Consider the following 14,883-nt stretch of genomic DNA (forward strand, 5'->3'; position numbering starts at 1 on the left):
GCATCCCCCATATGTGCTTCACATAATCCCTCCATCTGATATATATGCACCCAGGACCAGGCCAAAAATTTGGGCTAGGTAATTTGACAATTGCTCACCATGTATAGCTGCAATCCTCTACTCATTTGCAGGGAAGAGTCCAATTGATCTAAATAAAGAGAATGGTAACTCCCCCCCCCCCCCACACACACACACACACACACACACAGAGAGAGAGAGAGAGAGAGAGAGAGAGAGAGAGAGAGAGAGAGTTCATGACTGGTGTGTTTCCTTTACGGCATAAATTCTAGCATTCAGTTTCCCCTCTTACTTCCCAGGTTATATTCAAATAGGCAGTGGCTGGATTTGACTTTGGAAGATCTGTCTTGCAATATGTACATTCACACATCTCCATCTTGCCAAATCATTCTGTAAATCTCATAAGAGTTCTTAGATATGCTCTCCAATATATTGACTCCTTCATATCACAGTAAAACACAATCAAACTGTTTGTTAGGAAGAAAGCAGACTCTTGATCATGGCCATGCCTAATTCTGGAACTTTCAAGATAGAGAAAGCATGAAATGATTCCAATTCTTTCATTCCTGTGCTTGGCTGTAGGGCTCCTGGCCAACAACCAGGCTGCCTCTAACATGGGACATCTCATACCAGTTTCCCTTTCTCCACTGGCCCCGCTAATGCAGCCTGGAAGAAGGTCAGCTGCTGAGAAAGAGACTTGATGTGCCTTCACTGGGATTGGTAAGAAAGACTAAGAGGGGACCTGCTTAAGACTGAGTCCTATTCCACGGACTCCTTCGGTTGAGTTCAGATTACAGCAATCGTACGAGCGGGCTGGCCTGAAAGACAGTCATTTCCCAAGACCATCCGAGTAAAGTCCTCAAAGTCTCTGCCCCGTCCCTGGCCCTACGTCTTTACTATCTCGGCCCACGCATCCCTGATTGATCACCTCAGTCTTAATCCGTTGAGTTGTGTATCGCAGCCTATGCAGACTGGGTTTTCTGCACCGCGGCAAATTGCCTAAGAACCGGGGGGCTTCGCTCGCGCCTTCCGTGTGGCCAGATCCTTGGATTTAAGGGACAGAGAGGTTCGCCCTCTAAAGAATCCACTCTCGCAAAGTTCTCCTGCTCGCAGAGAGCACCGTGTGGGAGTGCTTCTCGAAGGTACATTAAAGGATCATTGCAATCTCCCTGTGAAGTCATTACGCCTTTATCCCCACCAATTAACCACACCTCAGAGGGCTGCTATTAACAGCTACATTGAGCTTAAAAGAGAGGTATCCCATTTCAGAGAGAAGTCGTGCTCTCTCTCAAGGGATCCCAGCAGGCAGCCAAAAATGGAGCTCTGGCTCCTGATCTCTGCCTTCACAGGTCCTTCCAAAACCTGATAAGGAAAGAAATATGTCAGAGGAAATTCGCAAGATTGTAAGGTTCAGAGGTGGCGGGCCAAAGTCTGGGGCAAAGCACGAAGCTGGTTTCAGGCATGGTTAGGATTGGGGGACTTTTTCGTTGTCCAGCCCCTGCCCCCAAAAAGGAGCTGGGAAAGGGGAAATAATGATCAAAGGCAACTCGCGTCTCTTTTACTCTCCCATCGTCCTAAATCGGTCTGGTATCGTCCTGAGTCCATGTGTGTGAGAGAGACGCATGTGAGAATAAATCCTATTGCTTTTCAGTGCAATTGAACTTCCAGGTAGCTGAGTGCTGACAAACCCAGCCATAGGAAACAAAGAACGGGGAAAGTTGCAGAGTTTGAGGGAAAGGAGCATGCACGCCCTTGCCTCTTTCCAAGCTCGCCTAGAATTAGGCTTGACAGGGGAAAGATCCCCCCACCACCCAATCTGTCTCCTCCTCACGCCCAAAGGAAAGAGAAGATGTGTGAGGGCGATGCCTAGAACAGAATGTTCGGGGCGATCCGCGTATTTGAAGAGAAAGAGGAGCTGTTTCGTGTCACTTTCCTTTTGTTTCGCCTTCTGAGTAACTCAGTGCCTTATCGTAAAATTGTACCGCTGCTGGTAAACTTGAAAGGAAGGAAATCCCGATGTTCGCCTTCTGCTGTCCTCTTCTAGCCCGACCCTGCCTCCAAGCCTGTGCTGCATACGACCCTCTAGGAAACATCCGTGCAAACTAGACTGGCCAGTTTGAGGGGTGCTGGACTTTTTTGGAGACTTCTGACTCCCTCTGTCCTGTACGTGGGCTGTTGCCCTTCAGATAAATAAATAACCATCCGTAAGTAGCAAAAGGCACGGGGGTCCCATCTTCCTGCCTGTCCCTACTCCAAATGAAGTGGATTTAATTTTCAATATTTGGTACACAAAATTTAGCTAGCCTAAAGGAGATTAATTTTCCAGAATAATCCAATTAAAAGATTTCTAAACTAATCTTTTGGGGTGGGGAAAGAGACGAAGGGGAGGGATGGAAAGTGATTTATGGCCTTGATTGATTGCGGAGAACGGTTGTCTCCTTCTAAGGAGCCCTTAGAACCAAGCGCCCCCCTCTGAAATTGACCAATATAACACAACCCTCTTTCCCAAAATTCAGTTAAGCCCAAGTACTGTGCTCTGAAGATTGATTTGCACCCGTTCTCGCTTCGATAGCACTGAAGCGGTTTCAGGGCAGCCACTGGCTCAGTGCTCCGACTTAAGCGAGATGTGGATCGAAGCCTTTATTTGCTATGTCTTTCCGGGCGGATTAAATTTGGACGTTGCATTGGGGAAGAGACTTGATTATCACTAGCAGCATTCCTTCCCTCAGATCATAATGTGGACGAGAGTTCGACTGCTTACAAGCCCCATGGACTTTTTTTTTTCCAAGTGCTAATAGATTTATGGTCTCCTCTCTTTTTTCCCCAACGCCCATCCACAGTAATTAGCACATATGTTCTAAATAGATGATAGTTTTGTGAGCAATAAAGCAATTACCCATCGGTGAAGCTGACAGTTCCTCCAACTAAACTCCAACCAGCAGCTAATTGGAAAAGTCATTTCAGCCCCATTGTCTGCAATTAGTCTTGCTAAACTACTACACCCAAACTAGCCGGTTTGAGGTTTATTTATTCATTTCTATTTGCATTTTCAAACGGCCACTGAATCAGGCTTCAACTTTTGCAGAGTAAAGATCAGATTTTCTCTGATTGCGTTTCATCTCTCCCTCAAGAACTGTAGGAGTTCACAGACAACATTTCCCCTCGATACTGGAAGGTTCAGTGCTTCCCAAACATTTGCTGCTTCTGCTGCAGCCCTTTGTAAAAACAGTATTTCCTCAGCCATTTGGGAATCGTGGTCAGTTTAGCCAAATGGACAAGGCTTAAATGCTGCCTTTTAAGTTTTGTCTGATTTCTCTCTCCATGTTAACTCTGCATTGGGGGATTGCTTCGAAGGTCTTCGCTCCAGCCCAGAGCACTAAATCAAATAAATCAGATGTTCTGCCTAATACACCGCCGGTCATTTTCTTGGTGACAAATGGGATGATTGGAAGGAAACCGAGCAAAACTTCAGCCAGGAATTTCGGATCAGTTAGCAACGTTTGTGTTTGTTTTAGTGGAGAAAATGAGGCGAGGGGGCGGGGAGAGAGAGAGCCAGCGAACGCCTGTGCGCCGCGCTCCTTCCCTCAAAGGTAGATAAAAAATTAAGAGGCTCGCCCTGAGTAGAAACGACGCATTAAACAGCGCTTTGATGCTCTAGCGGACCTTCCCAATGCAAGATCGGCCAGGCTGGACTTAATGCAGTCTCCGTGGCACTGGGTAGAGTGGATACTTTTCTATCAGACGCTGCCGTCAAACGGATCTGGGCGGAGGGAAGAGAGCGGAGTGGCCGCTTCGCTGCGGATTTGAACTACTGCCTTTAGGAGGCGTTTAAGCTGGAATGCGGTGCAAGGAGCGGGCCGGAGATGGGCTTCGGTCAAGCCCCACTGCCCAGTTGGACCTGGAAAGCTGGACGGATTTATGGGTTGGGATGGGAACGGGTAGCCTTAGCAACCATGGCTCCATTCGAAAGTATTTCCAGCTTCAAGCATCCTCCAGCATTAGGCAGCAAGGTGGTTCTTCCCAGCCAGAGGGGCAGGAGAAACCAAGAATGTCACCCCCCCTTCCCCTCCCTCACAGTTCCTGTGGCAGGGGGAATCGAAAGCTGGCCCTAAGATTCTTGGGCTTCCTCACAGCTAAAACCATTAGGCTCATCATGGTAAAGGGCTCTGTCTTTTGAAGCGAATGAATAAATGATTCCCTCTAGCCATGGGTCTCCCACGCTGGGGCGGTGGGGAGACACTCAGGGGGCAGGGGGCGCGAGCGCTCTGGAGGAAGGCAGCTTTCGCTTACACGGCCTGGCCCCGCTTTATGTTCGTCTGACAGCTCTGGGGAAGAAAGAGGGCGCGTATGTTCTCCCGCCCATCTCCCTGAGATTCACCGAGTCCCTTCAGTGACAGTGAACTAAGCAGGGTCGCGGGTAACGCCAAAAAACCCCGGACCCACGCGCCAGATCTCAAGGCCTGATGATTCACCGGGCGCCTCACTAGTCCCACGAAAATTGGTTCAGCTGCCAGGGTCTCCACAAAATGGGGATGGGGGGAGAGAGAGACGGTTCTTCGTAGAGATTTATGCCCTGCTTTGATTTCATTCGGACCTGCTTTTCAAGCAAGGGGCGGGGGGGGGGGTTCCAAAATAAAAAAGTAAATAGACAAAACTGGGGGCGTTTAAGAGAAGAGAGCTCCTTCAGACTCTGGCTCGCTGGGTTAGGCTTGCCTGGGAAGGAAACGCGGGGAAAGAAGAGGGGAGGAGAACGGAGGGTCCTCTTTCGCTTTCCTAACAGAGGCTCGCGGAGCGGGGTCGAGGCATTCCGCCTCTCCCCGGCGCCTGGCTTGAGGCCTACGAGCAATAATGCAACCCAGTCCCTCCTTCCAGAGTAAAGGCATTTTCGTAGCTTGCCCACTTTCTTTCTGTGAAGAGCGATTAGATGACGCCTATTCAAAGCTGCTGATCCAGAGAGAAAAGCGGAGTAGATAAAAGGCGATTTCAAGTGACCTCTTCGTCCTTTTCACACCAACCTGAGTCCCCAGAATAGCCGAGGATCAGTTCGGACAAAAGGCCCCTCTCCCCACTTTGCCCTTTCAGCCCCAGAAGCCTCCGTGCAAGGGGTTAACAATGCAGCCGACCTCTGCGCCCCCTCCACGCCAGCCCCACCCCTTCGCCGGGCTCACGCCGGCCGGGACCCTCGTTGCGAGCCCGCGGCCGCCGCGCTCCCAGCCCCACGCCCCGTGGGCCGCCCGCCCGCCGCCTGTGCGGCACAATCCTCCGGGTTGCTGGAGCGGTTCGTCCCACCGACTTCGAGAAAGCCTCGCGGCCCGGCCAAAAGCCGTTCTCCGCCCTCTCCTTGGCTGCCTGACACAACAGGCCTGTAATAAACATATCCCGGCCCTGACAGTTTAAATGAAAAGTGGGATTTATTACTTATATCAAGCTTAGGAAGCTCTCAGGGTGACGCTTGTGCAGCTCCTACCAGCAGCAAGGCCGGGCCTTCCTGGGCGGCCCCAAACCTCTGCCCAACTTTTGCACCCCGTGCGCCTCTGAGCAAAGGAGGCAAGCTGACAAAAGGGGAGCTTAACATCGAGTGGGTTCTCTTCTCTTTTCCGCCTTTTTATTATATTTTTAGCCTGGGAAAGAGAAGTCCAACTTAACCCAGCTTCTGATGGACTAATCCCTATGATAAAAGAAATAGGAGCCGTGACAGGTGACTATTATGGGAAATGATTCTGCAAGCCAGGGGAGCGTATTGTCAGGACACGAGAGAACAAGTTTGCAACCGCTTTTGTAAGTGTCTCCCTTTTCATCCTCAGCATAGAGCGATATTCACGTAGGTGTCGTGGTGGTGGTGGCTTCTGTGTCCGGGGATAAACTCTCCGGGGCTGCCTGCATGACCCTCTGAGTCCACGAGAGAAGGAGGGGAGCCTCCGAGAAGTCAAAAGAGAAATCCCCGGATCAAAATCTGCTGTAAGAGGGAGAAAAGCTATTCCTTCTCCCAACCAGCTCCCCCACCCCCATTCGAGGCCTTCTTCTGCGTGCACCTATTTGCTTCCTGCCCTCACATCCAGGCATCAGCTTTATCTGTGCCGAAAATAAATATTTGGTTGTGAGAATTCTCCATTTTGTGCAGCGAAGTGGGGGCAGGGGGGAAGGTCGGGGAGTTCCTGGCCGTCCATTTCCTGCCTTGCTGGGATCGCCCTGATCTTTTCGCCTAAGAAACAAAGCACAAGACAATCTTCCAAGAAGGGCTTACCAGACGATGCCTCTCTCGAGAGAAGGGAAAGGAGTCTGCCCCGTTGTATAGGGACGCTACCACACTGCCAACTTTAAGGTCTCTAAGGCTGCGGTCCTACACACGCTTTCCAGGGAGCTCGCATTCCTCAACTGAACACAATGAGGTTTACTCCCGAGTAATCCCGAAGAGAGCGCTGCAAAACTGTAGCTGTTCCCTAGAAGGCAGGCTCATTAAAGTCAATGGGTACTCGCGAAGAAGCAACCACGAGGGCCGCATTACACGTGATCTCTGTGCCCGCTTCAACTTGTTTGGCTGTCGTGGGTGGTGCGCCAGCAAATCCACTCTTCCAGTGGTCCGGGACTTCTTTCCCACTCGGCTCCCTGCACCCCGATGGCGATCAAGGCCCGATTTCCCGTTAGCTGCCAAATGGCCAAATTAGGCCTGTAATGCGCGCTAGTGGGTGGCTGGAGGTTGCAGCAATGCTGGGAGCACTGGGGAGGCACTTTGTTCGCTCTCCCCAGCTTTTCTCACAGCTCTGCAAAGAGGGCTGCCTGGAGTGCGGTGCTGGGCTTATTTTAGAGGGTGGGGGATTAAACTTTTGTTTCACCCCTCAGCCAGGCAAGATGGTCTACAGGGGAACTTTGCAAAGGTTAAAGCCACCGCGCTGCAGGAGTTCGTGGCCTTCTCCTTCGCTTGCCTTTTCTAAACACCTAGTTTTACTTCTGTGGTCTCCCCGTTTTCTTTAACCTCTCCACAAATCCTGACTTCTTCACCACGTTTAAGTCTCGTTGGTTTTGATAGGGTTTGCTCCCAACCCCTATTACGCTTGCTTCAGTGCAACTAATGGGTTTTGTAGTGGCTCGACTCTATGAAGAGACTGTGTAAAAGTAAGTCTGATGAGTACGTTAGGTGCAGGCAACCAGGAGCGAGAAGGATGGCCGCTGAACGCCCACAAACATGCGCACACCCCTCTCCGTTCCCAAGTCATGCTCATTTACAATTACTTCAGTCAAAGGGGGGGAGGGGGATTCTGCGTGGATGACTTTTTGCTTCACACATAGACAAAAAAGGCATTAAAGTGCAAAATATCTCGCAATCAGACACCTTGCTTCCTAAAGTGAGAACAGAGAGAACCGAGAGCAGGTTCGCGTCGGTCGGGGGCTCTCGTGCAACCGCAGGAATGCCCGGGCGGCCGCGCCTGCACACGCCGCGCACGGAAGCGACGGTCCGTGGGCAGGCGGCAGCTTTGTCTAAGGGCGCAGGTGCCTCCTTTCTAAAACCAAGCGAAGCGCCAGGTTGCCGGTGGCTGTTTGCAGCCGGGAGCCAGAATCCACTGGAGGCTACTTTACCTGGAAAAGGCCGGTCCACGGTGAATGAGAGGGTGGGGCGACAGCTATCCCCGCAATCTGTCGACAACTAGATTCACACAGATAACACGCGGTGACAGAGAAACGGGCAGGCGAGGAAGTGGGGCGGGAGCAGCACCGCGCTTGGAACAAGCTCGCGGCGGGAAGAGAGGAGCGACTGACCCGGCACTGCTGGCGGGGAATGGGGCCTACTTCCGCTCACCGGGGGAGCGGCATCGCTGGGCCCGCTCCGCTGCCCCGGGCCGGCTCGTTCGCGGACTTGGCCCCGCTGGACACGACCGCCCTCGCCAATGCGAGATCGGGTCAAGAGCCAGCAAGGGCGCCATGCACTGTAACAGGGGAAGGCGCTTGGGCAGGGGCGGAAGGGAGGGGGCAGAAATGCCCGCGCTGCCATGAATATTCGCCAAAGACTGGAAAGGCTCCTGGAAGAGGATGCCCCTCGACCCGCTGACCTGCAGCCTGATGGATCGGGCATCCCAAAGCTGAGATGCAGCGCTTGTCAAGGATTAGTGGGAAGTGCTCGCTCGCTAGCTCGCGATTTGTGGGGCAAACGGCCCAGCATGCTGGTAGTTTGTGAAAGCGAGAGAACAGAATTCAGAGCACGCCTTCCGTATGGCTTTCTGGGTCTGTTTTAGGTTGATCTATGTAGAAGGGGAATGGCATATGTGTGCTTTAAAAAGCACTTCCCAAATGTCATGTCCTAACGAAATGCAGCTGGATCCCTTACCAGAACAGGGAGCGAGCTGCTCAAAGTTGCTAAAAGAATGTAACATATTTCCCCCACTTAGGAGAGCTTGAGGAGCCCTGTCCTATGGTATCTTTCCATAGCAGACTGTTCTAACAAAGATGCACATCTATGCATGAACACACTGTAATAATATATTCTACAGGACACACATACATATAACTCTGCACGTTTTAGAGGAATTAGGCCTACATGGAATGGATGCTACCAGCAGGTCTCCACACTCATATAGTTTTCCAGCCCTGCGTTTAGGTGTCATTGTTCCCTTCTCTTTAACTGGGTTCGGTAGCTTTCTTTCTTAAAAATAATAATAGTAACTCAGGCGTGCTTCAAGAAAGAGCTCGGAAAAGTTGGGACAGTCATAGCAGATTTCCTTCAGCCAGCGGGGAGGTACGTGTGTCCCCTTCAGGGCTGAGTTCGCCTCTCCTAGCCCATTCACAGGGCCATCCTACCCGTGTCTACTCGGGAGTAGCTGCCGTGAGAGTCGATCGGGCTTACTCCCCAGGCAACGGGTACAGAAGTCCGGCCTCGGCGGCTGTAAATCCAACGGCTTTCACACAGGCGAGGTTCCTTGCACGCCAGAGTGTCGTGGCTCGTGGCCTTAAACTCTGGCGGCGGCTCTGCCTCCCTATAAAATGCCCCCGACCCGATGTTAAGCCTTCACTGAAATACGAAAGAAAAATACAGGTTCCTCTCTCGCAGGACCGTGACGGTGCGCCCGATGCACCCCTCACGCCCCTCACTCCCAGAGCGTTACAGCCTCGTCCAGCTTGATTAATATCCTCTCTTCCCGCACCGTCCCGCTTCAGGCGCCCGCAGCTTGCCGTGTGGTGCCCTGCTTCAGATCTTCCTCCCCTCCCCCGCGCCGGGGCCCTGACATCTGAAAATGTCATTTGGCAGTCCTGCTATTTGAGGTTCAACCGGTTTAGCAGCTCCCTCTGCTTAACCGATTTGCCCATCGCAGCCCCGGCTAGGATTGTCAACAGAGAGGAGCGCCACGGAAACCTCGGCGATTTCCTTGTAAACATGGTTAACCATTAAGGCAGGGGTGCCAAGCGGAGAAATAGGAGCTTGTTTCTAATTTGGGGGCCATGTGCCAGGGGCATAGGTGCCAAACGCTGGGAAAAGCCAGCTCCCCAATTACAGTGAGAAGTCCATATTTCTTTGCTTTGTTTTTCTGTAAGTGCTGTTGCTGAGAAAAAGAGAGATTGACAAAAATTTCTCCATCTGAAACAACTGAAACAGCTCCTTTGGAAGAGTTTATGGATCCCTCCTGTTGAGGAATCCATTTCTCCCAGCCTAAAGTGTTGTCCCTTTCCCACTGTTCATCGCCCCAAAAGGCTGAGCTGCCCTGAGAACCCATCAAAACGGCCACCGTTCGCCGTAACTACCCTACATAAAATGGGACTGGATGGGTGCTCTTTTATACTGTTCTTAGAACTGCGGCAGTGACCTTCCAGGTATGAAAAGAGCCATTTCTAGGAAGAGGGAAGAGGGACCGAACGCACCTGCAATCGAGGGCAGATTTTGTAATTATTTCTAACATGTTATATGGATGGATGCAATGTCTTTCTGTCTGTCTGTCTCTCTCTCCCCTTCGGTGTATCTCGCTGTTGTCCCTTTAATCTGCTGACACTCTCCCCCCACCCCCAGATAAACAGGCTGCAATCGATCTTTTCATTAGGTGATCAAATAACAAACAGAGCAGGGGAAAGACAACAAGCATTAGCACGCTGACTCTAGTCGGCTGTAAGCACCCTGGCATCCCATTTTAGGAGATGAAAAGTCATCGTGGAATAATAATACACAGCAGCGCTCCAAGGGATGGCTCTGTTAACCTCTTCCTAAACGTACCTAGGCAAGAGAGGACCCTAGGACTCAGCTCTGGGTGCTGAGAGATCCACGTTCATATCTTTACTTCCCACCCGAGGCTGTTTGCTAAGAAAGTTCGTGTCACAGCACGTAAGCCACCGAGTTTTCTACATGGTCCACGGACTTCGGAGTGAGACCATCAATAGATTTTCAGGACAGGACCGAAGCATCTATCCATTAGTCTGCTAACTTCTTCCAGTAGCCGCCAGTGAATCACTGCCACCCCCCCGACACGCACACACGCGCACGCACCCACAGAGGATGAGGGGGAAACACCACCCCCACCACCCCATCTTTCAGAGGAAACCTGGCTTGGAAATGCGGCCAGGCCTGAACTGGGGATACCTCTCCGAGTCTCCGGCAAAAGAGGCGAGATGCTGCAGAGAAGCGGGGAGGGGGGTGGTGAGGTTCTTCTTTTTCTCTTTTTTTTAAGTTGCCCTGGACAAGTTGCTGCTTTAGTGGCGCTCTGTCGGAGGAGGTTGGGAAGTGCGAGGGGGGTGTCCCAACTCTAACTGGATGCTGCTTCCCAGCTTCTCTCTAACCTCTTCAGAAACACGGGCTACAGAAACCGAACGTTACTTGCCTTCAATAGCCGAGGGCTGCTGCTGGTGGCCAGTTGACGGGATCCGGACTGCGAAGAAACCTTGTCAAGGAGCGGGTGCCTCTCTGTGTACCTTCTCCCAGGCTTTCTCTCTCTTTCTTTCTCTCCCCACCTCCCTTCGTCTTCTCTCTCTCTCTCTCTCTCTTTTGCTCTGCCTCTTTTTTCTCTCTGTCTCTCGCTCAGTCTGGGGAGTAAAATCTTAGATGATATACATACAGAACTAGCGTGTGTGTGTGTGAGAGAGAGAGAGAGAGAGCGAGAGAGAGCGAGAGAGAGAGAGAGAGAGAGAGAGAGAGAGAGTCTGATTTAATCTTATTCGTTTCACCTTTTCAGTGACCACAGAAGACAGGACGGAGAGTTTATTGGGAAAGAAAGAGAGAGGGGCAGGCGAGAGAGCCCTACTGTTGCATAGTCAATACCATCCTTTTAATCAATGCAATCTACAATAGGGACGGCTTGGCAGGGAAAGCTGATGGGGGGGGGGGAGAAATCTCCCTTCATTATATTTCCACCAAATCGCAAACCGTGTCTTCAGATCCAGGCTCTCCTCTCAGTTGTGGGCTCCGAGATTTTAACAGCAAGACCGGGAAAGAATGGCATGCCAAAGCTCGCAACTTTTCCCTCTGCTTCCTTTACAGTCCCACTGTCCTTCCACCCCTTTCCTGCTAATAGAACTTTATAGAAGTTGGAAAGATGGGAGAAATATTGAAAAGAAGAGAATACAAGCGGGAGTGGAGGTGCAATCCAGAAGCTAATGGGAACGCATCCAGAGGGAAGGGGTTGCCCACACAGACATGCAAGGTTCTGGGGGCGGCACATAAGAGAAAGATCCATTCAGATATTTTAGTGTCTCCTTACTCCTTCGCTAGCGACAGTAGCTTTTTTCCTTCCCCCTCCCTCGCTTTTTCTTTCTTAACCGCAGAAAGAAGGGGGAGGAAAAGAAACTGCATTTTCACCTCTCTCTCCCTGTCCGCTAGATGGCAGCACGATCCAGCGATTCTATCTAGCACAGCCGAAGGGGAATCTGTCGGTTCCTCCCCGCCACACGCGCGCGCGCGCGCACACACCACCTCCACCTACTCGGTTCCCAGTATAAACTCCTCCAAACTCTCCTTCTCTTACTTGAACTTTCCTTCGCACGCATCGAACCTCTCAGGTTGACTGCAAAAACGACCCCTTAGCGTTTGTTCAAAAATTCTTCATTACTGAGGGTGTTTAAAAACAAACGTGGAAGAAAGAAATAGGAAGAAAGACACATTAATAGAAAATATATCTATATATAGTAGAAGTTTAAAAAGGGAGGAAATCTCCAAGTGAAAAGAGCCATTGGTTTCTTATCACGCAAATTCCACCCTGCAAGTGACTGTTATAAAACGTATTAAAAATTACAACCCAAAACCAACCCTAGGAGAACATTTAACTGAAAGAAACAAAGCAACGTGATAGCAGAGGAAGGGGGGGGGGCGTGTTGGACTGGAACATATGGAACCATAAATGTATTTTTAAATACTTACATTCCTTATGGAATCTCCTTAGCCATCTAGGTGCAGTCATTAAACAATGGAATCCAATCCAAGTACTGTAATTCCTAATCAGGATATTTTTGGAAGAATGAAGGGTTGGGGGGGAAACCCAAAGAGACACAGAGAAATCTAATTAAAAAAACTTTTCAGATTGAGCCAAAATAATTTCCTCTTAATTCCCCTTTCCCCTATCGCAATGCATCGCGCTCTCCCCCCCCCCCGTCTTTGCCCGTGCGTGTGTGTCTGTGTGTGTGACCATAGACGACCCATACTAATCAGGTCTCAAAGTAAATAGCAGAGCAGGGCGATCTCAATGTAAATTGTGCTTGTCAGAAGAGCCCCCCTCCCTCCTGCTCTCCTTCCTCCCCTCCCTCCCTCTTCTTTCCTCCCCCTCCCTCCTTCCCATCTCAGTCAGTAGGTAGCGAAGAAGAAAGGCGCGGGGGGAGCGAGCGAGCGAGAGAGAAAGAGGCAGAGGGAGACAGAGAGAGAGGAGACCTCAGCCAATAGAGAGAGGGAGGCTTGGCTAACCTTAGCCTCCCATTTTCTCTCCCCCCAATTCAGGGCTCTGACCAGTCAGTCGCCTTTGATTATCAGTTGCCAGCAGCCCCTCTCTTGGCTCCTTGACATGAGCTCCATATAAGGCAGCGATCTCCATAGAAACGTGTCAGTTTCAATAGTAGTGTCAAAGTTCACTATATACAGACATTCGCGCAGATCCCCCTTTCGGAAACATTGCGCTGCTAGTCTTCCCGTTTAAACGCATTCATTTTTTGGTTCTCTCTCTCTCTCCCTCTCTCTCTCTCTCTCCCTCTCTCCCTCTACACCTCTCTCTCTCCTTTCTTGCATATTCTATTAGTTGAAGGGTTTGTTTTTTTTTTCTTTATCTCCTTCTTCCTCCTCTTTTTCCACCCTTCTTTTCCCTCTGCCTTTCGCTTCCTTCCTCCATGAGGCTAGAGAGAGGGAAAACTTAAAAGGAAAAGGAAAAGAAAAGACCGCAAAGAAAAGAAAAGAGCAAAGGGGACGCCTTTTAACATCTTCGTATCGTCAATTTTAACACTTTTTTTTAAATTTGGGGGAGGGTTTTGGTCTTGGCTGCTGAGGGTTTTTTGTGTGTGTGTCTGTGTGTGCTTTTTTTTCTCCGAATTTTTTTTTTCTTTTCTTAAAAAAAAGCAAGCAAGCAAGCAAGAAAGGTTTTCTTGGGCGATTTCCAGTGATTATTGTCAGCAGCACGGAAGAAGAAAGAAGGCAAGGAGCGCGGGCGAGCAAGGCGCAAGCAGAAGAGGGTTTATTTATTCGACCTACTTTGGATCTCTCTCTCTCTCCTTTGGCTTTTTCCCTCCCCTTCGTGTGTGTGACATTCGCTTCTCTCCATGTTCGCTTTTTGCTTTGGCACTTGGCTGGGGATCCTCCGTATGCTGGGCGAGCGCGAAGCGGCTTGGGCTGTGCCTTTGTATCTTTCCCACCGAAATTAAGAGAGGAAAGCGAGAGAAGGAGAGAACCGAGCGAAGAAGCGGCGGCGGCGGCGGCGGCGGCAGGACTGCAAGGAGCGGCGGCGGCGGCGGCGGCGGCACCAGCGGCGGCGGCGGCGGCAGGAGCACCCCAAAGTGTCTCCCCAACTCGGCTCTCGCGTCCTCCACGTCGCCGCCGGAGCCTCCCGAAGCGCCTCTCCTGAATGGCTGACTGCGCCGCGCTGCCTCGGACCTGGCCCCCGGACACCCGCGCGCCCTGAGCGGCAGCCGCGCCTCGGCCGCGCCGGCGCCGGCCTTCCTCCACTCCCAGCCTCGCGGCGACGGGCGCGATCCAGCGGCGGCACCCCCGGCCGGGGCCCGGCGGCGAGCAGCGGCGGCGGCGGTGGCGGCGGCGACGGAGGCGGCCGCAGCTCCGGCAGCCTTACCAGCAGCGGCGGCGGCGGCGAAGGCGGCGAAGGCGGACAACTCCGGGCTCTCTCCTCCGCGTTGGTTCCTCGCCGGTGTGCCGACGGATCCTGCTGCTAGCCCGCGGACGGTGCGGGGCTGGCTGGCCGGGGCGGGCGTCCGGCGAGCCGATCGCCTCCGCTTCCTCCTCCTCCTCCTCCTCCTCTTCCACCTCCTGCCCTTCTCCCCCGCCGCCCCTTCCCCCTGCCGGGCTCTTCCCCAGGGTGACCCTCCTGAATGCCTTTCCCAACAGCCCACTTCGCCTTGGCTGGTTTTGCAACTTGAAAAAGGACACGTTTCTGGGGGGAGGGAGGGAAGGAGCTGAAGGAGGAAGGGAGGGAGGAAGGAAGGAAGGAAGAAGGGACGGGAGAAGCACTACCGATCCGGGGGGGGAGATCGGAGGGGGGGGTTAAAAGCCCTCTGGAATTCCATTGCCCCTTCACGAAAAATCACCCTCAAATTGGAGGGGGGAGAGGGAGAAGGAGGAAGGAAGGAAGGGAGGAAGGAAGGGAGGGAGGGAGGGAGGAAGGAAGGAGGTCAGGCGGGGGGCAGGGCAGGGGAAAAGGAGCAGAAAGGAATCGGAGCGATAGCCGCTAAGAGGCGGCGGCGGCGGCGGCG

The 14,883-nt window shown here is 52.0% G+C and overlaps 1 protein-coding gene across 1 annotated transcript in view; it reads right to left on the reverse strand.

Moving 5' to 3' along the window:
* The window catches only part of LOC123031308 (histone-lysine N-methyltransferase SETD1A-like), a 63,031-nt gene extending 48,334 nt beyond the window's left edge, over positions 1-14,697 (reverse strand). Inside the window, exons 1-3 of the mRNA XM_044446126.1 lie at positions 14,645-14,697; positions 13,655-14,545; positions 12,344-12,417 (exon numbers count right to left, since the gene is read on the reverse strand). Coding sequence (XP_044302061.1) covers positions 12,344-12,417; positions 13,655-14,545; positions 14,645-14,697 — 1,018 coding nt within the window. The remainder of the gene's footprint in view (positions 1-12,343; positions 12,418-13,654; positions 14,546-14,644) is intronic.
* Between the last annotated feature and the right edge of the window lie 186 nt (positions 14,698-14,883).

Source organism: Varanus komodoensis, unplaced genomic scaffold (genome assembly GCF_004798865.1).
Source record: "Varanus komodoensis strain SLA01 unplaced genomic scaffold, ASM479886v1 scaffold5, whole genome shotgun sequence".
Lineage (NCBI taxonomy): Eukaryota > Metazoa > Chordata > Lepidosauria > Squamata > Varanidae > Varanus > Varanus komodoensis.